The 27,755-nt window shown below is 42.4% G+C and overlaps 1 protein-coding gene across 1 annotated transcript in view; it reads right to left on the bottom strand.

Annotated features, from left to right (window-relative positions):
* Positions 1-27,755, bottom strand: part of ADAM19 (ADAM metallopeptidase domain 19) — a 159,006-nt gene that overhangs the window by 12,783 nt on the left and 118,468 nt on the right. Inside the window, exons 7-17 of the mRNA XM_082254624.1 lie at positions 26,810-26,875; positions 15,708-15,779; positions 8,993-9,159; positions 8,359-8,443; positions 7,014-7,153; positions 5,375-5,552; positions 4,836-4,925; positions 4,484-4,679; positions 3,854-3,962; positions 3,570-3,771; positions 1,318-1,395 (exon numbers count right to left, since the gene is read on the bottom strand). Of these exons, the coding sequence (XP_082110750.1) occupies positions 1,318-1,395; positions 3,570-3,771; positions 3,854-3,962; positions 4,484-4,679; positions 4,836-4,925; positions 5,375-5,552; positions 7,014-7,153; positions 8,359-8,443; positions 8,993-9,159; positions 15,708-15,779; positions 26,810-26,875 (1,383 nt within the window). The remainder of the gene's footprint in view (positions 1-1,317; positions 1,396-3,569; positions 3,772-3,853; positions 3,963-4,483; positions 4,680-4,835; positions 4,926-5,374; positions 5,553-7,013; positions 7,154-8,358; positions 8,444-8,992; positions 9,160-15,707; positions 15,780-26,809; positions 26,876-27,755) is intronic.

Here is a 27,755-nt window from a genome sequence, read left to right on the forward strand (position 1 = left end):
AAGAAAGAAAGAAAGAAAGAAAGAAAGAAAGAAAGAAAGAAAGAAAGAAAGAAAGAAAGAAAAAGAAAGAAAGAAAAAGAAAGAAAAAGAAAGAAAAAGAAAGAAAAAAAAGAAAAAGAAAGAAAGAAAGAAAAAGAAAGAAAGAAAGAAAGAAAAAGAAAGAAAAAGAAAGAAAAAAAAGAAAAAGAAAGAAAGAAAGAAAAAGAAAGAAAGAAAGAAAGAAAGAGAAAGAAAGAAAAAGAAAAAAGATTAAAGCATTTACAGAGTGTATTCAGCATAAACCGAAAAATCAATGACCAGATATATTGCAGAGTATTCCATATAGAGGACATGTAACCATCACTTGTAAATGCTAGAATGTCCTCAACAATTGTCAATAAGAATTCTCCCCATTGGTCCACACTGAATTCCACCACCTAAGTACAAGACATAAGTGGACTAGTCGAATGGTAACAGCTGCAGACGAGGATATAAAGTTGCAGGATCTTATCAACTCTTTCAAGCAATCTGCAGGTAGCCTCGATCTGTATATGTCTGTATTTTAAACAAGTGTACATACTACATCTCATAAAGCTCACCGACCACTTTATAGCAATTAGCTTCCCTACAGCATCACATTCTGTCTGTTTTAGGAAAGAAGAGCCGATACCCACCAGGACTGTTTACATGTGACCAGCTGTGATTGGACACAGCTGATCACATGGTAAAGGGCTGATGTGATTGGCCCTTTACCCCAATCTGTGATCCGCTGTGTCACAGACACTTCACAATCCACGCCTCCCAGAACTGGAGCGCTGTAGCTGTATACGTTTATAGTACGGTGGGCACGTGGTTAAACTAGATTACACAAGTTTATAGAGCTGCAAATTAATTTAAAGAAAAAGAAGTTGAAGCTGAACCCCAAGAATTAAACAAAATCTACCTTTGTAGGGCCCCCCCAAATCCTTCCGCAAGGGTTAAATGCTAATTTACTGCAGGGATGAGGGGAAATACTTACCCTCTCTCCCAGTCTGGAAGGATCCAAAGATGTTCTCTTCTACCAAAAGCTCCGAGCTGTTGGTGGTCCCTCTGCGTCATCACCTGCATCGTATGTGGCTGAGAGAGCATTAGAAAGGCGGCAATGATGGACTGAGTGCATGGATAGAGGAAGCAGGAATAAGGTATTACAACTTACCTCTGCACCCCTGAACTGTACAAACTTTTACTCTTACAGTGTGAGGGGGGGGGGGGGTGTCCACTGTTTAAAATGTCACTTTGTTCCTGGAACACCCCTTTATACAGTTACACTTTGGATTCTGAGTTCGGCTAGACTCTCACCCCATTTCCATTGCACTTCTTCGTACACTCATCCACTTGAAGGAAGGAGGTATTTCGGCACTGTCCCTCAAAGCAAATCTGGAAAAAGCAAATAAATACTAATGCATTCAGGTACAGAACATAAATGGCCAAACACTCTGGCTTGTGTTCCATAAGGAAAACCGCAATGTGTAAAATAGATAGCATCTTTATTAGTCATTAGTCTATGTTTTACTATACCTAACTGAACATGTACAATGTTGATTATGAGTGTATCTAAACACAAGAACGAAAATGTAAAATATTGCAGTCTATCAGTCCTTGGATGTCCTTGGTGAGTGCAATTTTTTTTTTGGGCGGGGGGGGGGCAGCTTTTCTTTATTTTCACTTGGTGATCCTATCAGTAACACAATTCCTGTTCTTGTGTGACAATGATCACTCATTGTACTGTAGGAGGGAGCAGCATTGTTACCCTAGTAGGACAGGAAGTATGCTGGGACTGCAGAACACCTCCCCTCCCCTAATCTAATCAAAATGGGGAGGTATTCTGTTGTCCAGAAGAGTAACTGGCCAGAGCTTACAACACTGTCAAGGATTGCAGTGCAGAAGCACAGCTATTTTGAGCAAGTTAGGAGTTCGCTGAATTTCTGGCAGAATAACAGGTATGTGTTTTTATTTAGGTAAATGTGGACAACACCGTCTCAAAAAGGACAACATGAACATCAGTTATAAAGAATAGTGACATAGGTCAGAGCAACAAGGTTTCATATATTAGTACATAGGCTACAGAGTCAGTGCTCTGCTAATACCAACTAAAGAAATAAATCATAACAACATGGTAAGGAATACTTGAGCAATCAAAAAAGGTAGAGACCCACCATGTTCCTGTTCAGACACTTATAGGGTTTGTTTTTTCCTTCATAAAATGTTTGTAGGAATCGGACAATATCTGAACAGACAGTAAGAAACAAAGAGTGGAGTGAAAGGAGAGAACTAGGGGTAGGAGCCATGGAATTTGAGGTGCTGGGCTAATTTAGTATAGTTGGACAAAGGGGAAAAAAAGGGGCCCCCCCTCCTCCATATCACTATCTAAGATTCATCACGTGTACAATCATACAACAGGTTGTTGGTATTGGTGTATCCTAAATGGGGACCAAAACAAGATGGCACTAGGCTTGGCTTGAAATAAGGTAAACTAAGCTCAATAACATTTGCTTGTACTGAGGGGAGCATTTATATTCTTCCCAATATAACCATTTTTTTGTTTTGATCAGACATCCTGTCTCTGAGGACCACTGTCTTCCATCACTTGGATGTCATTCACTCAGGCAAACCATTGCCTTGCTGTCGGTAAGTTGGGACTTTTCCTGAATATTAGAGATAAAAGCCTGGCAGTGTTCACGAAGGCTCCATTCACACTTGTACGACTCCAAAGTGTCTCAACTTTGGAATGCAAATTTGGTGCAACTTCGACGCAACTTTGGGATGGGTATGACTTGGATTCGGCTTTAACTTTGACTAAAGATAATGGACAACTGTTGCATGTAAAACATTCATGTATGACTTTCATTCAACTTTTGAGGGTTAACATTGAAGTCTATGGCCCTCAAGTTGTATGAAAGTCAGACCAAAGTAGTGCAGGAACTACATTGAAGTCACTGCAACTTTAAGTCGCACATATATGAACGATTATCATAGGAAAACATGGGGTGCGACTTGTCATCCGACTTTGATGTCCAAAGTCGGATGACAAGTTGTACAAGTAGGAATTGACACAAAGTGAATCAACACATATTTCTTGCATCTCTTTTGGGACATGGGTGTGAGGTTACAAAATATAGCATATGGATTACAAAACAGGGAGAAACCCTTTAGATGCTGATCCATGTCAGGAAATTACCTGGTATTTTATTGCAGCATTTTCAAAGAGACAAACCATGGGAAATTGTGCATTTACTGAAGAGATTTTCTAAATGTGCTTTACTTTTATTTGCCCTGATATGTAAATTAGAGGATTATGTGTAATATTAGCCAATTACCAAAAAAGTAAATGCTGTAGCATAGCTCTATTGTACGCATAACAGAAAGGAGGCACCTGCACTGAGCTGACATATGGGGAGTAAGTGCAGGGCTTGGCGATAGAGGCTTCCTGGAAATGTGCAACCCAAAAGAATTACAGAAATAATCTGATGGGCTGCAATGGGCAATCCAACATGAGAGATACTGGATTTCAAATATTTGCATGAAAAGAGATTTTGAAGTGTAGGCCTGACCTGGTTCTCTCCGCACTTAGTTCCAGAAAGGACCAGTCCGGGATCCATCATATCTTCTTCTTCAGTGATTCTGTATACATGGGTCCCCCTGCAGAGCACACGTCTCCCCTGTACCGTGATGGTAGTGTCTATGGCCACAGCGTTGTTTTCTATGGGCCGGGAGGAGGAACTTAGGCACTGGATCTTCCCACACTTGAAATGCCTACAGGAAGGTTATAATAGATATACTAAAATGGCCCATTAGATTAACTGATAAACAATACAAAAGAAAATACCTAACTCACCCAAATTCACACTTTCGATATTCACCATTTAGGTCTCGTCCACAGTTGCCATACTGGTCACCAGCTACATTAATCTTTTCAAAACACACATCCGGGGCAATGCTTGCTCCTGTAGAGCATACACATACATGTGTCATAAATTTGTTCTACCTTTGTAGATTCTGTATCACTACTTGTCTGTTTCTTCCTGTTGTGACCCCAGGACAGACATTAGGGGAATTTCTCATATGGGGACACAATCAGTAAATCAGGGCTGATTTAGTAGCATTTTCATGTTTATGTTGGTTTTAGTGAAGGACTTCCTGCCCTAGTAACACAACAGGAACTAAGAGGAACTCTACTAAACTGATACATAGCAATTTAAAACTTGCTCTAGTGGTCATCTGTATGTCTTGTGATCTGACTAGCATCCTATCACTCCATGTAAAACTCCTAATCTGAGGATCTAAGTTATATGAACACGTCCTTTCTTACTGTTAAAGCTTCATATATCAGGGTTGACTAAACAGTAGAAATATAGAAAAGTATGAAAAAAAAGTGATGTACTGTACTGTATGTATTCTGACTAATTAGTCTGTATCATAGGGATTTACATGTAACAAAGGGCTTTGTTTGTCTAGCTTGGCTCACCAGTTCCCCAGAGCTGCCGACACTGTTGTTGGTGGGTCAGGCACCTCCCGTTATAGCAGAAAGCGTCTCCGTCTTGGCAGGAAGTTCCATCCAGCTGGAAGGAGTTGGGAGGACACACAGGAGAATGTCCGGTACAAAACTCTGGCAGGTCACAGGCTCTGGAAGTCTTCCGACACGGGAACCCAGGTGGCCTGAGCTAAGCAGGAATGTGACACCAAGGAATTATTGTACACATGTGGTTTACATTAGACCACATTATTTATGGACTCATCATACAATAGCGGATAGTTGTGTTTGTCAGCTGGACACACTTTTTCTCCTTTGCATAAATAACAAAGTAGAGATATCTTACTCTGCACTGATGACAGCAGGTCCCATGGGCACACACTGCCCCTGGCAGCAGGGTACAAGTTGTAGCGTTGCAGCATGGATTGTCACATTGCTGGAGGACAGAAAGTGTGGGAAATAGAGTTAGAGAAACTGAAGAAACCAAGTGATTAAAATTTAATGATGCAATGATGAAAAAAGGAACTATTGGACAGTTTTACTAAAGCTTAATTCTGGCATGCCACGAATAGATTCAGGATGTACTCAAAAGATTAAAAAAAAAAAGAAAGAAAAAAATCACCAGGACCTAGGAAAAGGATTTATTGGAAAAAGGGACTTTGCGTCTCCTCTGCTAAAAAACTTCCTCTTGGTAATTTTTTGTTGCAGAATTTTGACTTTGAGGTAAACACTACAATAAAAACTCCAAATATGTAGTTACTAAAAATACACTATATAGTACATCCCCTTTGAACTACATGGCCTTGTATGCTAGTAGGTTATGCAAGCATTCTACAAGAGAGGGAGAGCCAATGATTGCATACATATATAGATAGCATATCATACCTCTACATCCCCACAGTCACATTGCTCCCCCTCTTCTAAGAAGCCATTTCCACAACGTGCTCCTCCATAAAGGGTCTTTGTGTCTGGGGTATTGCTGAGGCACATTCCCCCTCCAGAGCGCAGAAAGCGTTCCAACTCTCGCTTATTACACTCATTGAACACTTTGGGGAAAGGGTGTCTGCAAACACAAAACAGTCAACAAAATTCAAATTTTCTGCATTCATAAATCCCTTTTTCTTCTTTTTGGGCAACTAAGACTATCAAGTGTAGTATGCCAGGGGTTGCCAACCTAAAGTAGAAGTCAATACAGCATATTAAAAAAAAGTATACAACTGGACCTTAAAGTGGTTGTAAACCCTTACATATACCCAGTGAAGTGACTGGCCTCAGGTGATACAAATCTTCCTACATAGGTTGTACCTGTCTATCTTTAGTCTTCGCTTCATCTGTTAAAAAATCCAAAAGCTTGTCTGAAAGTTCAGAAAACAAGAGGCGACGAGATGAAATTACACTCTGCAGAGCTAAGTGAGGAGAGGTCTGAGAGCTGATTGGAGGAAAGGGACAGCCCCTCCTTCTGACAGCACACAGGAACAGAGCTGAGGCTGTCAATTAGCTGGAGCTCCCTCCCCTGTCACCTTTTTTCTCTTGATGTCAAGAAAATTTGTCAGAAGTGATTCATGCAGAGGAATGGAGCATCAGACAAAAATGACACTTTGTGCCCATTATTGAGACAAGTACACACTATAGAGGGATATGCATTGTTCATTTTCATGTCTGAGGTTTACAACCGCTTTAAATTTAAGGTTCAGCCATTGGCTTTTATATGTCTTCAATCAAGGCTTAACAATCTAGGATCCAGCTAAAAAAATATAGGAGACGTTTTTTTTTTTGTAACTAGCAAAGCATTTTTGCTGTACGGCGCTGCTCTACTTTAACAGACAATTGCGGGTCATGCTACACTGTACACAAATATCATTTTTTTACACAATAGAGCTTTCTTTTGGTGGTATTTGATCACCACTGGGTTTTTTAATTTTTGTTGAGAAAACAGCATGTGCATGCAGCGGACATCTGCATCAGGGACTCTGAGCGACATGTTTACATGAAGATCCAAACGGTAGCATTAACGGATACATGATTAGCTGCCACAGTGTATCTAGGTGGCTCACAGCCCACAAAGTGTCCATTACACAACTTTAGGTAAGATATAATTACATTATAGCCACAGACCAGAAGATTTCCTCAGGAAAATGGACAAGGAGATATCTGCCCATTGTCTGCACATACTAAGTACTGTTGTGATTTATCTTGTGATCTGCCCACAGAAGCAAACATACCCTTTTAATACCCTCTTTCCCTCTTCTCATTAAGAGGACCAGGTTGCATGGAGATATTTGCATGGCCAGGCCAAATCACATGGTTCACCATGTACAGTGAAATGCCACATGGTCCAACATATATGATAACAATTGCTTCTGACAAAAGTAGTAATCGTAACCGATTGCCTTGGCATCATACTGAGCTATTGCATTGGCACGAAGTTGTCCTGTTTATTCCTAGCCTTTAGGCTTGGTGAAGGATGTGATAATGCTACATAACTAGCAGAAGACACTGTACTACATAAGGATTGCTGACTCACCCAGTAGCAGCGGCCATGATGCAGCCTCCATCTTCAGGTTTGGCTGTACAACAGCCTGCAGCATCGTGGTTCATACCAAAATTGTGTCCCATTTCATGGGCCATTGTAGCTGCAACTCCAATTGCATTGTCTGAATGATCCTATAAGAGTAAATGAAGGTAATATTGATTTGGTGATACAGTGTTTGAAAAAAAAAAAATGATCTACCAATAAATATGCCACTCAATGAAACAAACAGCACATACTAATGATATTTTGTGAAAAATCAACCATATCACATTCAGTGCTAGAGCTTGACAAAAAATCACTTTGAATCTAGGAGCCAGCTAAAAAAAGTTAGGAGATGTTTTTGCATAAGGGGCTGAGCTAATTTAATTGACAATTGCCCAGTCATGCAACATTGTACACAAATTCAATTTATATAATTTTTTTCATGCAAATAGAGCTTTCTTTTGGTGGTATTCGGTATCACCAATGTTTTTATTTTATTTTTTGTGTAATAAATGAAAGAAGACAGAAGATTTTGAAAAAAAAAAAAAAAACAATAATTTTTACATTTTACTATAAAACATATTCCATAAGAAATAAAGTAAATAGAATCTCTATACTGGAATTTTATTTTTATACTATTACTGGGCTTACTAACACTGACATCACCAATGACACGAACACAGTTATCAGTGCTAATAAAATTCACTGTACTAATGATACTGGGTAGGAAGGGGTTAACATCTGGGGCAATCAAAGGGTTAACTGTGTGCCTAGGGAGTGTATTGTAACTGCACTGTGTACTGTTTTACTTAGGGATGTGCCAGGTTTTGTCTCCCTGGCACTTCCCTGCTGTCAGTAGAGAGATCTGTGTTGTTTACAACACAGATCTCTCCCCTTTCAATCACTCTGACAATCAGCAAGTCCCAGCCATGAATCACTGGCTGGGATCTGGTGATCAGCATGTAAGGGAGCCAGTGAGACTGCAGCCGGGTAGGCGCCCGCACCGCCTACCCGATAATGCAGAAACGCCTGGTGCCAACAGTGAATGGCTGACAAAATCCGAGGCGCCAGGATGCAATTGCTAGTCGCCATGGTGACCTGGCGCCTGGGATTTGTTTAGCCCTGTCCAGTGCCATAATGTAGTGTATCGCTTTACGAGTGAATTACTGAAAGAAAAATTTTGCTAAACAAAGTAAGGCTGGGGAGGCAGGTACTTATAGTAGGGTAAGTGGTACTTCTACTTTTACCTAATCTGGAAATTTTCTTGAAGCAGCCTCTAGCAAACTGACTGTGCATTGCAGCAGCTATTTTTATGCTGGTTTACAAAAATGAAATCAGATTTGTATTTTCTTACCATATTTACACCTCCAGACTGATAGGAAGAGCACATCGCCTGAAGTGGGGCCAGCCCAATAGTTGTACCGTGAAAAGATCGCCCGCTGCAGAAACAAAAGATAAATACAGTTAGCAGTATTCCAATGTATACAATAACATAACAAGGCCTATGCAAATAATAATAATACCAAGTAAAGCAGTGTATAACGGAATAATCAGCACAATGAGCCAATAAGTTGTATTGCAATGCAAGGAGCATGCTAATAGTAGGAGACAGCAGGGTGACATAGAGGTGAGCTCTTCAGTCTACTGCTTCTCATTTCACTGTCCAGTCACAAACTAGGGATGGCTAGGGGATCTGTAAGCATTAGTGAAGACAAACTTATTAGTGTAGATAAACTACAGCAGATAAAAATCAGGTCTCCTGCCCTGCTAGGGAGGGCGGTGTTTTGTGGCAGAGCTGGATGGACAGAGATACAAATATTCTGGCAGGTAAAACAGCTCCCATATATGTATTTCATCTGTGTATTTAGCGGTTTGCTTGAAGTTCACTGTTGACATTATAGACATTATTTTCACTTGTTGAACCTAAAATTCTGAGGATGCATTAGAACGAAAACCATAGTGTCATACCAACATCACAATAATCTTACGTTATAAGCTGTGCATTGTCGTGCGGAGTCTGCTGTAGGATCTTTCTTCTGTAGGACAGGAAGGCACGTAAGGTCATATATGGGTTTTCTGAAACATTGCACTTATCTCCAGCAGTCCAGATCTCCAGCCCAACCAATGCAATTCGAATCTTTAGTGCTCTGTAAAACTGAAAAAAACAAACAAAAAATTAATAAATAATACACTTTATTTTATATAGTGCATGTAAGACCCCGTTCACACTGGGGTCGCCTGACAGGTCGCCTGCCATAGAGAAGCTGTGGACCCGTTCTAATAGGAGCGACACAAGTCACTCGGACTTAGAAAAAGGGTCCGGAGATTCTTTGGGGCGACCTGGAGCGACCTGCATTGACTTCAATGATATGAAGTCCGTGCCGGCCGCTCCGAGGTCGCGGTGCGAGCTGCGCACCGCGACCTGTGAGGTCGCCCCGGCAAGTAGCGTCGCCCCAGTGTGAACGGGGTCTTAAGGTAGCTTCTCAAAGTGCTTCACAAAGATAAGTGAAACAAAAAATACACAGGGTAAAACAGAAGACAAAGGGACAATAAGGCTTCCTGTACACTACAGCTACTAAACTTAAGTTAAGGAGCTTTTGGCTTTTTCTTTTCTGCCAAAGCTCCTAAACTCAACTCCATAAAAAAGCCTATGTGTCCATGCACACATGGACTTTTAGAATCGTTTTAGGAGCTGCTGTGGTTAGGGGAAGTTCAACCTCCCTCTCTTGAACGCAGACGAATTGTGTACAGGATAGGAACATTTTGACCAATTTTGCCACGTTTTGCATTTTCCCGCAGCCGGCGGTCATAATAGGCTATGTGTACATGAAGCCTTATGTGAAAGCTTGTCTAAAGAAAAAGGTTTTTTAGATTTGATTTAAATGAGTTTAGAGAAGATGACACTGATGGCAGGAGAAAGAGGAGCAGAGGGATCTGACATCACCCTTCTCCTGCTTAACTGCCATTCACTGATGGACACAGCACCCTACAATGCCACATGCTCTTGAAGGGGTCTGCCTCTCCCCTCAAGTCTGTGCAGCAGCAGCCCGGCCAAAATGCTGGGGCCATATTGTACATTTCAGCAATCAACACAAGCACTGCCAACGACACTGTAGGAATATTTTCACGCAATTTTGACAAGTTTTTCATTTTCCCACGGCTGGCGGTCATAACAGGCTATGTGTACATGAAAAATTGAAAAAGGTGTATGGCGCTGCCTGTGTGCTCTTACTAATTAATAAAGATTCTTCAAAAGTGCCACAGTGCAATAAATATATAAAATATGTAACTCCTTGTTATTAATGGGGAAATAAATGAAGTGGTATAAAAAACTGGTGATATTGATTAAAATTAGATGATGGAAAATGGTGTGAATGGTATTCCTTAAAGCGGAGTTCCACCCATTTTTAATAGGTTGGAATACATAGATCTATGTAATCCCCTTTAAAACGGCTTTTACCAATGGAAACTTTTTTTTTTTTTTTTTGCTAGTAAATACCTTAATTTCTGCTTTATTCCTCCTCTCCTCACTTCCGGGTCCGATCGGCGATGACGTCATTCCGCGATTCGCAGTGTCTGCTGGGATCTATTCTATTCCAGAAATCTCGCAGTAGCTGAGCTGTAGTGAGCCGTGCCTGCCCCGCCTCCGCCCCGCCTCCTCTCATTAAGTTGTATTGTATGAATGAATTAAGGCCGTTCTCTGCCCCGCCTCCTCTCATTGGTTGTATTGTATGAATGTATTAAGGCCGCTCTCTGCCCCGCCTCCGCCCCGCCTCCTCTGCCCGCCTCCTCTTATTGAGTTGTATTCATACAATACAACTCAAAGAGAGGAGGCGGGGCGGAGGTGGGGCAGAGAACGGCCTCGATACATTCATACAATACAACCAATGAGAGGAGGCGGGGCGGGGCGGAGGCGGGGCAGAGAACGGCCTTAATACATTCATACAATACAACTTAATGAGAGGAGGCGGGGCGAAGGCGGGGCAGGCACGGCTCACTACAGCTCAGCTACTGCGAGATTTCTGGAATAGAATACATCCCAGCAGACACTGCGAATCGCCGAATGACGTCATCGCCGATCGGACCCGGAAGTGAGGAGAGGAGGAATAAAGCAGAAATTAAGGTATTTACTAGCAAAAAAAAAAAAAAAAAGTTTCCATTGGTAAAAGCCATTTTAAAGGGGATTACATAGATCTAAAGTTCCAAAAATGGGTGGAACTCCACTTTAAAGTGCTCTAAGGTCCAAAATAGGACTTAATAACATGAAAATTAATAACACAAATAGAAAAGCCGTAGCTTGTTAACCTCCCTGGCGGTATGATTATGTCAGGAATTACATACCAAAAGCGGTACAATTGTTTTCATGGAAATTTGGTGTTATGTATTATAGGCCTACAATTCTTAGTAATTACTGACTTATACCTGACCAAAACAAGACTCTAGTAGACATCCCAGATGTGATAAATTTGAAACACAAACATGTGAATTATAATCGAATCAATAATATTATTTTATTATTTAATATATAATATATATAATAAAATTATATTATTGATTAGACTATAATTCATGTGTTATATATTATAGATATATGTGTGTATATATATATATATATATATATATAATATATAACGCATGAATTATAATTGAATCAATAATATAATTTTTTATATATATATATATATATATATATATATATATATATATATATATATATATATATATATATGTGTGTGTGTGCATATATATATATATATGCATATATATATATATGTATGCGCATATATATATATATATATATATATATATATGCATATATGTATATGCATATATATATATATATATATATATATATATATATATATATATATATATATATGCATATATGTATATGCATATATATATATATATATATATATATATATGCATATATATATGCATATATATGCATATATGCATATATAATACAAAATGTGTTTTGTGCAACGTTTTTTTTTTTTTTTTTTGAATTTCCCTCCCTAGTTCCGCTCCCATGCAGCATTGCTGCTGCAGGGAATGGAACTAGGAAGTGATCAGACTGACGGAGGGACGGAGGAGCGGCGGGACTCTCGGCTGGCGATCTCAGCAATGAGAGATCATCGCTGGATCGCCAGGATAAGGTAAGAGAACACCGCTGCGCTCTCTGCAATCCACCCCGAGCGTGACTCGGGGTTACCGCTCCTGATATGAAAAACCAACCCCGAGTCACGCTCGGGATTACCGCCTAGGAGGTTAAAGTGATAAGTGACGGGTGTTGAAAAAAAATATGTGGTGATAATACAAAGAAGATGAAAGATTCTTTCATCTTCTTTGTATTATCACCACATATATTTTACAACACCCGTCACTTATCACTTTAACAAGCTACGGCTTGTCTATTTGTTTTATTAATTTTCATGTTATTAGGTCCTATTTAGGACCTTAGAGCACTTTAAGGAATACCATTCACACCATTTTCCATCATCTAATTTTAATCACTATCACCAGTTTTTTATACCACTTCATTAATTTCACCATTAATAACAAGGAGTTACATATTGTATATATTTATTGCACTGTGGCACTTTTGAAGAATCTTTATTAATTAGTAAGAGCACACAGGCAGCGCCATACACCTTTTTCAATTTTTTAATCTTTACTATATATGTTAGGATTATAGTTATATAGGTGGGCTGCAGCCAGTTTCATTTAGATTCTAGTATATCCTAAGCGCGGATCTTCTTCACATACTCTATGTGTACATGAAGCCTTATGTAAAAGCTGGTCTAAAGAAAAAAAATTTTAGATTTGATTTGAATGAGTTTAGAGAAGATGACTCTTTGGAAGTGAAATCCAGAGTTTTGAGGCATAGCAGAAGAAGGCTCTATCTCCCATTGAGTGTAGGTGAGTAGAAGACCAGAATTTGAAGAACAGGGTTATGAGGGTCGGGGTAAGTTGAAAAAAGTTCAGAAAGATAATGGGTGCAAGGACTCCAGGAGAGGGGTGATGTGTTCACTTGTATCATACCTCGTCAGGATTCTGGCTGCAGAATTTTGTACATATTGTAGTTAATTAATAGTGGATTTAGGTTAGAGCATTGCACTGATTGCAGTAGTCAAGTCGTGAGAACACAAATGTATGGATCAGCTTTTCAGTTACCGTGTATGATAGCATAGGATGTTACCAAGCAAGGTTTCTCAAGTGGAATAAAAGACATTCCGACAACATTTTGTACATCTGGATCAAAGGTTACAATAGCATCAAACATCACCCCTAGATTTTTCAATTTAGACTGAAGCTCATGCACTGTGCCATTTGTAGATAGGCTACCCAGGCTGGCTTTGCATAATTGATGGGGGGGGGGGGAAGCATAACATCAGTCTTGTTACAGTTTAATTAAAGGAAATTGTGGGCCATCCATATTTTTTATATCACAAATACAGTTAGATAGGAGAGAAGCAGCCAAAGTAGAATCCGGTTTAGTGTGGTTTTTTTATCTGAGTCTTATCAGCATAGAAGTGATAATTGAGCCCATGTGATCTAAGCAGTTGGCCAAGTGGAAACTTGTAAATGCTAAAAAGTGAAAGACCCAAGATTGAACCAAAAGGAACACCGAACTAGGCTGGAAGAACCCTGACAAACCCCTAAAGCAAAATAATATAGATATTGCATTGTGTATTATAGGCTCTTTACATTCACATGGACTTATTCAATAAGGCTACGTGAAATAGGCAAAGTGCACTATCCCATATAAGCCTATCAGTATTCATCTTTCACTGATCTGATGCTTTTAACTTTTAAACCTAAACTGACATCTGATTGGCTATTATGCGCATCATAAGCTATGATTCCAATGCCTTTATTAAAATGACCCTGTCAATAGCACAAATAAATTAAAACAGACATGCCCAGAAAATAAGCAAGCTAAACCATTTTTCTGCTGCTTCCTATGTGAGAATGCAGCTTGTCAGTAGAAATCTTCAAAAATCTGCTGAAAATTATTATCAGCACTTTCAAATAGTATACCTGCATAAATGATTATGGTATACAAAGAACTATACAGTTGGAATATACAGCTAGGGTAACACATGTATTGTAGCTGTGGCACACGTGAATACCAGATCACCTTCAAAGCTTTATGCACTGTATTATGGTGTCCTTTCAATGCTTGTATCTTTAATGTATTATTTCAAATAGGTGCCACCCGCTTTGCCTATAACATTCATATGGAGAAGCAATCATTCTGAAGGTTTGTCACAGCTTTCCACTCACAAATGTAACATAATAAAAGTTCACAGGTCAAATCTTGTATAGCCACCAGCAATTCTAGTGATGAAATATATTGATTGTTTTTCTGTTATGCATACTAGTTTGCAAAAATTATTTCCTGAAAGGATTAAATCCATTGCTGTGTTTCCAGCCCCCTACCACCTATAGCCTGCCCTAAATTCCACCCCACCAATAACTAAAAGTTAAAGTTTCTTTAACCTATCTACAATACATGACAAGCAGGATCATCTTCCTTTTTTTCTCATGGTGCATTGTTCTAAACACTGCAGAGAATGGTGCTCATGTAGAGACATTCTCTTCAGCATCTAGCTTTTTGAGGACACAACCCCAATGGCATATCAATGACAGCCTTGGTAATGATTGTGGTCAGAGGTGGAGAAAAATGCAGACTGTAGTGTTGGAACATGAAGGGTGTGAGTAGTGTAGGGTACTATTTTCCTATGAAAAAATAAATAAAGATTGGGGGTTAAAAAAAAAAAAAGCTGGGTTTTAAATCAGCATAGTTTGGATTCCTGTTTTTTTATGACCGATAAGAAGGCGTAATAAAATACTGTCATTGTTTTAGTCAGTATGTGTTTGAAACCCAGGTACAGCAGGCAGCAGATTAATTTGGTGCCTAACAAATTAGAAGGCCAATGGGCAGAGTGCTATCATAGTTGGAGTGTGGTTACATTATGACTGGATGACAATCATCTTGTGAGTGTAGCCGTTCATCAAGGGGCACTGGGTCTCATTATAGGACAACTTAATCTTAGGACCTAACTAGGACTAATTTAACCTAATACCCAACTCTAAACTAAAGCCTGCCACAACATACTTACCCTATCTGGCATTTGAAGTTTTTGTGCCCAAGTCCTACACTGATATGTGGCGATGCCAGTCCATTGACACTGAAAATCTTTGATCCGTTCCGCAACTAACAGCTGTCAGAGGTGGCCACATGTGCTTCAGCACCATTCAAGCGGGGTGATGGTTCCAAACTTTTTTTGTCTCAAGCTTTTTCGCAATGCCCGCCAGGGAACATATGCGAAGTAACCCATTCTGACAACCATGTATGAGGTCTCATCTACCTTATCTGCCATTTGAAGTTTCTGTGCCCAAAAAAAACAGTCCCACACTGATATGTGGCGATGCCAGTCCTTTAACACTGAAAACCTCTGATACATTCTGCAACCAACAGCTGTCAGAGGTGCCCACATGTGCCTTAGCACCATCCAGGTGGGATGATGGTTCCAAACTTTTTTTTAGCACAACAATCTTTTTTTGCCATGGCCGCCAGGGAAAATAAGCGAAGTAACCCATTCCGAGACCCATGTGTGAGGTCTTACTTAGTAAGTACTAGTACTGTGTTTTAACAACCAAGTAAGACAGCATAGTGTTTCTTAAAACTCATACCTTATCTATATAATTGGTAACCTCCAGCATTTTCTTCTGGGTCTGCTCCAAGTCTGAGTCATGTTTCTGAAACTAGGAAAATGAGAAGAAATCAATAAATGAGCTCTACTTCAAATATATAGCTGTCATCTCCAGGAAACATGCAACATGCTATTGATCCCACTAAATGGCCTAGAAGCCAATATACCCTTGGCTCCTTTCCCGGGATCACTGACACCCTTGTGGACATATTTACACACGGTCTGCTTCGTTTATGCATTATGTTAATTTACTCAGAATGTTTGTAAGCTTCTTGTTGGTCAGAGGCCAGAATGGAGAATTGACACTTTGGAGTACTTTTAAACAAAGAGCAGATTAGTTTAGCCATCAAATCCACTAAACATTCTTAAAGCTCAGATAATTTACTACATTAATGGCCAGTATCTCTATGGGGATTCCAGTCGAGACAGCTTCGGTCTTAAACTGACCAAACATGTTACATATTGGTTTGAACAAGCTCCTTTCAATTTATTGATTATGCAATGCAGTGTGAGGGCTTACCTAAACACAATTCACTTACTTTGGATCTAATCAGGTAGGCCATATTTCGACACAGTTTTTGGTGACTCTAAAGAGGATTGTACAATCATATTGTAATGCGTGTGGCTGGCTTTACTTGATGATGCTCTATGCACAGATATAGAAAAATAGCAGGATGTGCATGCAAAATCCAACAGCCCTTTGGCATTTCGAACTGCACAGTGCTCCCAGAACACAAAAGCAAAGAGTGGCTGAGCATTCCTCTTTATCTAAATGGAGAGGGGAAGGTAAGGAGGAGAGAACCACAAGAAGGTAACACTCACACTGCCTATCTCACAAAGTAAACACTGGTGAGCAGGACACATTTTTATGGGGTAGTAGGCAGGATTTTCTTAAGTTTACTTATAACTATTAAAAAAGACACCTTCATACTTAAATTTGGAATGAAAGAGGCCGCGGCCGTTTATTATTTTACACATTAAAGATCGATAAATCTTTTAAACTTTAAATAACAGCAGTATAGCACAAACCTGGTCCCAACGACCCAGGTTGTCATAACTCAACTAAATAAATTGACACATCCAACTTAAAATACAACAAACGTCCTCCTTCGACGTGACCGAAGGTGACCCTAAAATAACAAACTGACCGCGACAAACAAAAAGGGGGGGGGGTGGGAGGGGAACCGCTGGGCTGTCTTCTTTCTTCGCTGCTTGACCGACGGAGTGACGTCTCCTCTGTGAGGGGATCCTTAAATGGGTCCTCTTGACGACCTTTCAGCCAATCAAATTGAACTCTTCATAGGCGGGAGAAACCGGCTCATACAGGTCAGGGGCTTATTCTACCTAGAAACTAGAGTAAGCTAACTAACTTATGGCCAATCAGCTTAACTTAAAACTGACAGGCTTTAAACTGCCTAACGACTAACACTCTGCCTATTCTTTTCCTAAACTATCCTCACCTGCCACCACCCCATGAATAAAAGGGGGCCATTCGTTCCCTTTTCTTTTCATGGGGTAGTAGGCAGGATTTTCTTAAGTTTACTTATAACTATTAAAAAAGACACCTTCATACTTAAATTTGGAATGAAAGAGGCCGCGGCCGTTTATTATTTTACACATTAAAGATCGATAAATCTTTTAAACTTTAAATAACAGCAGTATAGAACAAACCCGGTCCCAACGACCCAGGTTGTCATAACTCAACTAAATAAATTGACACATCCAAAAGGCAGGCGGCTCACACCCGCCTGGCACACCCCCACCACGCGGCCTCTTCCACGCAAGTGCCCAGATTGGCATTAAAAGTATCTAGGCCAATGTCTGATAGATGGGTGTCATCAAACCTATACAATCCACTAGTACCTCCCTCCAGCTCTATATGCCTAAAAGATAAAATACCAACGACGCGCAGCAGCTTCTCCAAAGCCCTGTTCACGCGCTTACGGATTTTTTCAAGCGGTTTCAAATAACAGTGCTTGAACCAAGCGAGCCTAGGTATAATCTCCGAAAAAACAATGGTCAAAAAAGGGAATGTTGACTTTAGTAATTGTAAGTCATCCCGGATAGCAAAAATCAAGTCTAACGTTCTTGCCCTGCCAACGTCATTCCCCCCAAGGTGTACAACCAAGACATCCGGAGGGGGGAGAAACTGCAGTAGTCTAAAAATTTCCGGACGAAATTCCGACCACAGCATACCTCGCTTGCTAAACCACTGAACCCTAAAGTAATTGGGATCCAGACCGATGTTTTCGCCATAAGGACGTCTTCTGGCTCGTGCACGAGCCCAGTGCACGAAAGAATGTCCGATGATCCACACGTCCAGACATTGACCTGAAAAATTTTTTAACAAACAGTGTCAGGGCGGATGTAAGTTTGAAAAACATCCGACTTCCACCTGCCCAACTTTTTAACAACTTGATCACCGAGACCCAATCTTGCCGCTTCAGTAGCGGCACCAATACGAAATGAATGAGAAGTTAACCTTTCCTCTTCCAAACCCAATTGAACGAGACATTTTTTAAAAACAGCATTGAATTGATAGCCAGTCAATGGCCTACCATCCCGATGATTAAACAAAAAAGCCGAACCGGCCGATCTGATTGTCAAAAATTTTTTCAATAGACGTACCGGACATATTGAAGAATTGAGAAACCTGTGCAACATAACGCGCTTCCCAACACCTAATTGATCCGTCTTAGAGAAGCGTATTAAAATGCAGCATGACACATCAGATAAAACCGCATCCGAGAGAAAAAGACCAGAGCTAAGCGTCCTACTCGTCGGCACGAGCTCCGATATCCTTAGTGCTGCAAAAAACATCAACGAAAAAGCCGCCTGAAAAAGGACCGACTCGTAATAGGAAAAACAAACGATTGACGTAACCGCACACAATCTCTCTAAAAGTGGGACAGTAATGGGCTTCCTAGAATCGGGCAAGAATTTCGCTTTACGGTAACCCTTCAGTGCCTGCCGCACTGTAAAAAAGGAAGAGCATGAAGGGAAATTTTTTAGCTTAACGAAAAAGGACACTCCTGCCAGAATTTTGGTTACGTGAGACCAAGCATATTCCCTATGGAATAACGAATTTAAAAAAGATAACACCAAATTTTCCGAAAAACTATCGGGGGATGCACCCAATGACTGAAGATGCGACAGCCATAATGACCATGCTGATTGGTATCCCGCCATGGTCGCCGGAGCCAAAGAACGCAAAACGTTCTTCGCTACCAAGTCTAGACTATGTGCCATAGGAGGCTCGGGTAATGACAGCTCTGTTCGTCCGCTTCCGGAAACAGCGTAAAAAATCGCTCCATCTGTAAGCGAGACAAAGCATCCGCCAAACCATTATCTTTGCCGGGGACAAAAGTCGCCTTAATCCAAATATTAAACGATAAGCATTTAGCTACTAAATACCGCAATAAGGCTATAACAGGAGGGGATTTCGAAGACAAACAATTGATAGCGAACATCACCCCCCTGTTATCAGTCCGAACCATTAATCTTCTGTTCCGAAAATGATGGCCCCAAATCTCCAGGGCCACCACGATGGGAAAGAGCTCGAGAAGAACACTGTTGCGTGTATAACCCAATTGCACCCATTTCTGGCACCAGCGATCAGCACACCAATGTGTGCGCCAGATGGCGGCAAAGCCTACCGAACCCGCTGAGTCGGTGAAGAGACAAAAATCCTTGTCAAGAACAAATTCTTCCTGCCAAAGACTTTTGCCATTGAAATCCGATAAAAACTGGTACCACACCAGCATATCCTCCCTGACCTCCTGAGTTAACCTCACGTGAGAATTTGGCGACTTCAGACCCGCAATCGTTGCATACAGCTTCCTGGAAAATAGCTTACCCAGGGGAATAACCCTGGAAGCAAAAGCCAGCAAACCAAGCAAGGACTGCATCTCCTTAAGGCGAACCTTACGTCTCCGGATCAAAGTTAGCAGGCAAAACTTCAATTTAGACACTTTGTCTAGCGGGAGCCTAAATTCCATTTCTTCGGAGTCGATTGTGATGCCTAAAAATTGAATGCAAGTAGACGGAAAAGCCGTCTTCTCATGTGCCAACGGGATCCCAAACAGCTCGCACAACTGAACAAAACCATTCAGCAAGCGCGAGCAGTCTGTAGACCCTGCCCTTCCCAAGAACAAAAAATCGTCTAAATAATGGACGATGTCAGTCGAATCGCAAAGGAGCGACACTGCCCATTCCAAAAAGGTGGCAAAACACTCAAAATAAAAACATGACAATGAACATCCCATGGGGAGACATCTGTCGAAATAAAAATTACCCGAAAAGAAAAACCCCAGGGAATTAAAGGCGTCCGGGTGGACCGGCAGCAGACGAAACGCCGATTTGATGTCCGCCTTGGCCATCAAAACCCCTTTGCCCAGACCCCTTAATTTAACCAAGGCATCGTCAAACGAAGAGTATTGGACCGTAGCTAAATCCTCGCTTATTTCATCATTTAAGGAATCCCCGAAAGGAAACGACAAATGATGAATAAGCCTGTAAGAATTAGGCTCCTTCTTTTGGACAATGCCCAAAGGGGAGATCCTAAAATTCTCAAAGGGTGGGACAGAGAAAGGGCCCGCGAATCTACCTAAATCTATTTCTTTACTTACCTTTTCGGCCACAACCGATTCCAAACCCGCCACGGATCTAAGATTATCTACCAACCTACAACCCTTACCGTAAAACTTGGGAAGAGGGAAACCATCCCGAAAGCCCTCAATTAGTAGGGTGGCTCTCACCCTGTCTGGGTAGCGCTGGAGCCACGGGAGCATGGCGGTGAGGTTCACTGGGGTTACCGCCCTTGTGTCCAAAACCCGGTGCCTGACCCCCTTGCTTCTTGAAGCATTTTGCAATGGGGTGGGCCCCAGAGCAAAAGGCGCATTCGTGCCGGTACTTGCACGAACCCGGCCACTTACAGACGGATTCGTTGAAGTTGAAGCACACTCCTTTTCTAAATTGAAAACCCGGGGAGGATGCTTGGGACTGTTGACTCGGAAAGGGCTGTCTGGAAAAAATAGACCTCTGGGGAAGAAAAAGGTCCAGCCAAAGGCTGACATCCTTAGTCCCCCATTTCATGGCAGGCTGCACCGCTAGTTTTTGGCGAAAAGCCACGTCATACTGGAACCATGATGTCCCACCAAAATTCTTGTAAGCTTCTAAAATGATATCCGCGTGCTGGAAAAGCCCCACACTTTTGGTAGGGAATTTCTCACACATTACTGATGAAAAAATAAAGAAACCCTGCAACCAGTTATTGAAAGATTTGGAAACAGGGCGCCTTCGTTCCTCATCATCCTTCCTATCCCCTTTAGCAACAAAATCCCTAGACGAAGGCAACAGTGACAACATATCAATAAAATGTCCCTGCCATATCCTCTCCTTAACCGATTCGGATAGGTGGAAACCTAGCGGGGACATTTCACAGGTGAGAGTTTCCTTAAGGGAAGTCTCAGGTAAATTTTGGGATTGAGCCAGGAGATAGGAAGCAGACATCTCAGAGTGCAAGCTCTGGGGCCTATGAGGTTCAACCTCCACATTGCCCACATGAGGAACCCAGACATCCCTAGGTGAAGGGGCATGCTGTGATAACCCCAAATCTCCAACTGGGTTGGCAGATACTGCCGTATCAGTGGCCGGTGTACCAGTCCTGCAGGACCCAGCAACCGTACTGTTCTCAATCAGAGACCTAAAATCATTTAAAAAATTTTGAAGTAAGCCAGCAAAGGCTGGCAGGGGGGTACCGTCCTGAGCGACAGCACCCCCAGTGCTCATATCCGGTGTGGGCTGTGTTCCCAGGGGGCCACTGCTCGAGGCAGATGCTGGCGACCCCTGCTGCTGTGTCCCGGGGGGCCTAGGGGCCCTAGTAGGGGCTGGAGGCCCGGGCTGCTGTATCCCAGATGGCCCAGACTCTGAACGTCTGGCTTGTGTGGTAGGCAAAATCCCTGGGGGCCTAGGGAGGAATGTGGGTGCAGGCATTGCGTCTATGAAGATCCCCTCACCTGATCTCGCCGGCGCGATCCCTTCCGGATTCCTGGTCCCGCCGCACGATCCCGCCGCCTCCGACCGGGCCCTCGCTCCGGGTCCTGGAGCAGGTCTTCCCGTTGGTCTTCTCCGCGGCGAGTCTTCACCTCCCCTCCCGGCGCGCCGGACGCCCGCCGGAGGGGAGAACCGTTGGCGCGGGGTGCGCCGCCTCTTCGCCGGCCCGATTCCTTGGCCGGTTCTTCCGGGTGTGGCGCGCCTGCGCACACCCCTCTCCGTGATGTCGTCCACGCCCGACGTCACCGACGATGACGCTCTTCCTTCCGCGCCCGCCGCGTCACCGGATCCTCTTCCGACGTCTCTTCCGGCGGCCACCGTCTGCACCGGTCCTGCGCGATCTTCAACTTCCGCCACTTCGGAAGCCGCGACGAGCGGCAACTCGAAACACCGCCGGAGCCAGTCTTCGCCGCCATCTTCTCCCGCCCGCTCGATCAATCTTCTGAGGAGGCTCATCTTCGGCTGAGGTAAGCGGGGGCGCCTAACTCCTCTTCTTCGTCTCTTCTCCTCTTCCAGGAAAGCTGCCGCTGAATTTCTTCCTCCCCGACCGCCTGCTGGACTACCGACAGTGGACCACTGCTCCCGCCGACGATGGACTCTGGAACCGCTGGAACCGCTGGGCTGTCTTCTTTCTTCGCTGCTTGACCGACGGAGTGACGTCTCCTCTGTGAGGGGATCCTTAAATGGGTCCTCTTGACGACCTTTCAGCCAATCAAATTGAACTCTTCATAGGCGGGAGAAACCGGCTCATACAGGTCAGGGGCTTATTCTACCTAGAAACTAGAGTAAGCTAACTAACTTATGGCCAATCAGCTTAACTTAAAACTGACAGGCTTTAAACTGCCTAACGACTAACACTCTGCCTATTCTTTTCCTAAACTATCCTCACCTGCCACCACCCCATGAATAAAAGGGGGCCATTCGTTCCCTTTTCTTTTCAATACTGTAAAGAAAATGCAACAAGGAGGAGCATGTCCCTCATTCCCCATTCTCTCATGTGATAGTGCTGGTGATTGGTCCAGTCAAATGAGGGTGGGAATAGAGTCCTCAGCCTTGTGTAAGCTCCAACTACAATGACTTGCGGGAAAGAACAACAGAGCAGCACCACCTAAGTGTGGGATGGATAGCTGGGTGGCAGCCGGCTTTACCAGAGCTAGAAGGGGACTCTGTGAATGGAGACAAGCGGGAGAGAACAGAGCAGCGCCACCTAAGTGTGGGATGGATAGCTGGGTGGCCGCCGCCTTTACCAGAGCTAGAAGGGGACTCTGTGAATGGAGACAAGCGGGAGAGAACAGAGCAGCGCCACCTAAGTGTGGGATGGATAGCTGGGTGGCCGTACAATGACTTGGAGAAGATTGGTGGGGAAGTCGAGGAAAGCATTTGAGCAAAACCTCTTGCTTCACTCCTCATGACTGCAAGAGGACTTTAAAAGTCCAAAGGTGAAATGCCCTTATAATTGAGAACATTAAATAAACCTTGCAGCTGAGAACTGTAGGAATGTGTGACTGTGTGTTTTCCTGGTTACCAGATCTGCTGCCAATCAGAAAAAAAAAAAAAAGTCCTAAACAATGACCTCCCTGGAACCGAGTACTCAGAGCATGTTCTTCACATCTCCTGTTGGGTGCCCTGGGTCCCCGAAGCCGCTATTGTCTGCCAAGGCAGCAGCAAGAATCTATCCTAGCAAGCTGCCTGTCACAACTATAGACTTCAGAACCAAGGAAGCTGAGCCTGGGCTCCACCACGACTCTAACATGTCATGACACTGCACAACATGAGGGGAAACCTGGAAGGAATAACATACCTTCCCTCCGCCATCTGCCACTCTGCGTCAGAGGTTTGTAAGTTCAGGGAGGAAGGAGGTATTCGTGGACATAATAACCCGGGGGGCAGGGTAACAAAGAGCAGTGCTGCAAGATGATTTGTGCTTGGACTAGCATTTTGGGGAGATTGGAAAGATGATTGGTGTGGAAGGGGGGAGGAGAGAGAGTTTGTGCTGGGAGTGGGGATTTGAGGGGGGAGAAGATTTGTGATGGGAGAGAGGATTTGTGGAAGATGGGGAGACGAAGAGTTGTGCTGGAAGGGGGAATTTTGGGGGGAGAACAAAGATTTGTGCTGGGGGTGGGGGGTTTCAGCAGAGGAAATTTGTACTGGGAGGAGAGGGGAACGTTTGCATTTTTGTTTGGAAAGAATTAGGCATGAAGAGGGAATTTGCGCTTTGTGGAGATGCAGATTAATTCTGGATTTTTTTTTGGGGGGGGGGGGGGTTTGCTGAGGGGAAAGTGGGAAGTGGGGTAGAGTACGTGGGGAAAAAAAACAATTGCGACACAAGTCATATTGTAATTGAATGTTATTAAAAATTATCTTTCTTTTTCAATCTGCAGTCCTGTCATTTTCTGTAAAATGAAATGCAATATGGCGACCTAGGAAGTGTAAAAAACACCCCCAAGAAACAAAATCTCCTGCTTGTGCGATTAGCTCACTACTTTTCCAAGAAGTCTGCACTAAGATACAAGTCAGATTTCAGGCATCCCCTGCAACAAAAATTTCAATTTTGATGAGATACACCAAATAGGAAATCATGTCTATAGGGATGCAGACCCTTGCAATTTTCTTCATTTGAGCCCTGCAGGTACAGCAGTTGGTTGAGAATTATGAAACCACTCCCATTCGATTCACTCGACACACGGCACATACAAACACAGGGATTTTTTCAGAATAACAAAAGGTAGGAATCTGCAACAAAGTTTGTTAAAATCCTTGTAATGTATAGAGATCACCCAGACGGGAATGTTTTTTTCCTCAACAAAACTGGAGTTACTCTTTAACCAGTTACCTACTTAGACACTCCCATAAAAACCCCATCACGGTACACAAGGCAACTCCTGTACTGTCTCGCCTTGCATACATGCCCCCTGTGCATGTCCCCCTGTGACCTGCTCTCAGGAGAAAGAGATCGGGAGCCAATCAGAATGCATCCTCAGTGAATGATCACTGGGACAGCCAATCATTGTGATCATTCTGTGTAACTTATGTAAATGTTTAAAAAAGTTACAAAGTAACTGTTTTGTTTATCTTAGCTTTCTCAAAAGGCAAAGATCTAAGAGCGAGCGAGCTGCACCTGTATACCAGTGTCACAAAAGATTTAAGTGTGTAAACAATTCCTTTATGATCATTAAACCCTAATTAACCCTTTTATTCCACCACATATATCTATGTGGTGTTCAAAAAAAATAAAAAATCTTTATTTCTTTTGTAAATAACTTATATTTTTTGTACTAAAATGTAGTGTATTTTAGTATTAGGCTACTTTTACATTGATCTGTAGCAAAAATGCATATGCGTTTTTACATTGTTTGCAATACGATTTTTAAAGAACACGTGAATAAAAAAAAAGCACACCAAAAACACACCGCATGTGCGTTTATGCACTTTTCCATTGATTTCAAAGCGGAGGTGCATTTTTGGTGCTTTTTTTTAATGCACCAACCCTGCACCAAAAATGCAGCAAGCAGGATTTTTAAATAACGCAAGGGATCAGAGTGAAGAGTTTCATAGGAATACATAGTCACAAGTTTTCCTTTAGTTAACGCAAAAGCGGAAGAAAAACAGATTAGTGTTAAAGCAGCCTTAAGGTAATTAGGACAAGTAGCAGAATAAAATGTATACATTTTCTGCACTGTAATGTGAATTGTGTTAAAAATATTGCTGATAAAACTTGAAAAAAAATACATTTTTACTCTTTTCCCCTAAAATGCAAATAAATTAAAAAACATCCCAGAAGACCTTAGGATCACAGGAAAGCCCCATTTGCTCCCCCCCCCCCCCCCACAATGTATCAATTCTGTATCACAAGCAATTACAAAATTATAGCCTCATGAATAGACACATAGTGGAAAATGTAAAAATATTGTCTGGTCCATAGGTGTAAACAGGGGTGATAGCTGAAGTGCTTAAGCCTTCTCTGAGCAGAAGTTTTAAAGGCCCTTTTCACACCTGTGTGACCTGAAAGTGACGCGACTTTGACACGACTTGAAGCAATGCCTGTGTAATCTTGAGGTCTATGGACCTCGAGTTGCAACAAAGTCAGACCAAAGTAATGCAGGGACTACTTTGAAGTCGCACAGATATGAATGGTACTTATTGGAAATCAATGGGTATGACTTGTTATGCGACTTTGCAGTCCCAAGTTGCAGGACAAGTCACACAAAAGTGTACGGGGCCTTAAAGGGGTCGTAAAGTCAGAAGATTTTTTAACTTAATGCCTTCTGTGTGCAGCCCCCCCCCCCTCCTCCCCCTAATACTTACCTGAGCCCACTCTCAACCAGCGATGTCAACCAGTGCTTCAGCCATCTGGGACTCTCTCACTTAAAGCAGTAGTAAACTAAAAAAAAAAAAAAAACCCTAGCTCATTATGAAATACTTACCTTAGAACGAAGCCCCGACACTGACCCCCGTACACCGCTGAGGGAGCTGACATGATCCCTCAGCGCCTCTTCCGGGTTTGGCGGCTCCGGCGCAGTGAGTGGCCGGAGCCGCGATGACGTCACTCCCGCGCATTTTCCGGCACTTCCCTGCAAGGAACTCTGAAGGTCCGCCGGACCTTCAGAGCGCATGCGCCACTCACGTCAGCGGCTGCATGCAGTGCAAATATCTCCTAAACCGTGCAGGTTTAGGAGATATTAATTGTACCTACAGGTAAGCCTTATTATAGGCTTACCTGTAGTTAAAAGTCACAAAAAGTGGGATACTACCGCTTTAAATGGCTGAGGCACAGCTGTTGCTGTCAATGAAACGGTTAGCCAATCAGGAAATACAGTAGAGGGGCCCGGGGCCGAACTTCAGCTCCGTATCTGAATGGATACTCAGCTCGGTTGCCCCCATAGCAAGCTGCTTGCTGTGGGGGCACTCAACAGAAGGGAGTGGCCAGGAGCTCCAGCCAGGGACTTTACAATCACTTTAAGCTTTGATGCTCAGACCAAGTTTAACAGACAATGAGATCAACAAAATATGAGCAATATTAGGCCTTACCTCAGCATAATCAGCCACTAGGTAGAGCTCCACACATTTTTCCCCCTCTGCTTCTTCTCTTTTCACCTGGAAGAAACACAAGCGATCTAAAGCCAAATGTAGCAATGGCAACATAGTATCAATACCTGGTTTAATGATCATGGTATCAGGCTGATCGCCTCCAAGCCATACTGCATTAATGGAGAAATGCATGCAAAAGAAGCCTTGACCAAGTATTGAGTGCATCCTATACTGTACATGGACATACTTTTCAGTAAGCCGACATTTCTGTATTAAAAATCCTTTATTCAAATTTTCTGAGCTATTGAATTCTGGGGTTTCACTAGCTGTAAGCCATAATTATCCAAAATTAAAAGAAATAAATGCTTGAAATATATCACTCTGTGTTTCACTTTTCAAATTGAATTACTGAAATAAACTTCTTGATGATATTCTAATTTTATGAGATGCACCTGTACTGTATGTGGTCATACCGAGGTGCCTGCACTAGCATGTAGCATGCCAAAGGCTCTTTATAATGTACACGTGAGGCATTTCTAGTGCATGTTAGTGAACTGCTGTAGTGAAAAATTTGTCAGAAGTACGAGCATGGTTTGTGACAGATCGTGGTTCCCCCTCTTATCTGTATTTAAAAAAACAGCATTCTATAGATACAGCCCCCCAAGACCACAACAACAAAAGACACATGGCACAATAGAGTCTGAGGTGTCTGCATAGTGATAGTCAGCACTTGGAAAGGAAGTTATTACTAAAGTTACTGCAGAGCATCTCCCAGAACAGTTGCCAATATATTTAGCCTGAAATGGTGTCTTTTAGGGTTCGTGCACACTGGCTTAAAAAAACACCAGTGCTCTTGGCAGGAAAAAATAAATTCTAGTTGTGAGCGTTCTTTGTACTAGTGTTTAGGAGCATTTAGCAGCGTTTAGCTTTTTTTCTGCTAGAAAAC

The sequence above is a fragment of the Pelophylax lessonae genome, assembly GCF_965119305.1.
Source record: "Pelophylax lessonae genome assembly, chromosome: 4".
Taxonomy (NCBI): Eukaryota; Metazoa; Chordata; class Amphibia; order Anura; family Ranidae; genus Pelophylax; species Pelophylax lessonae.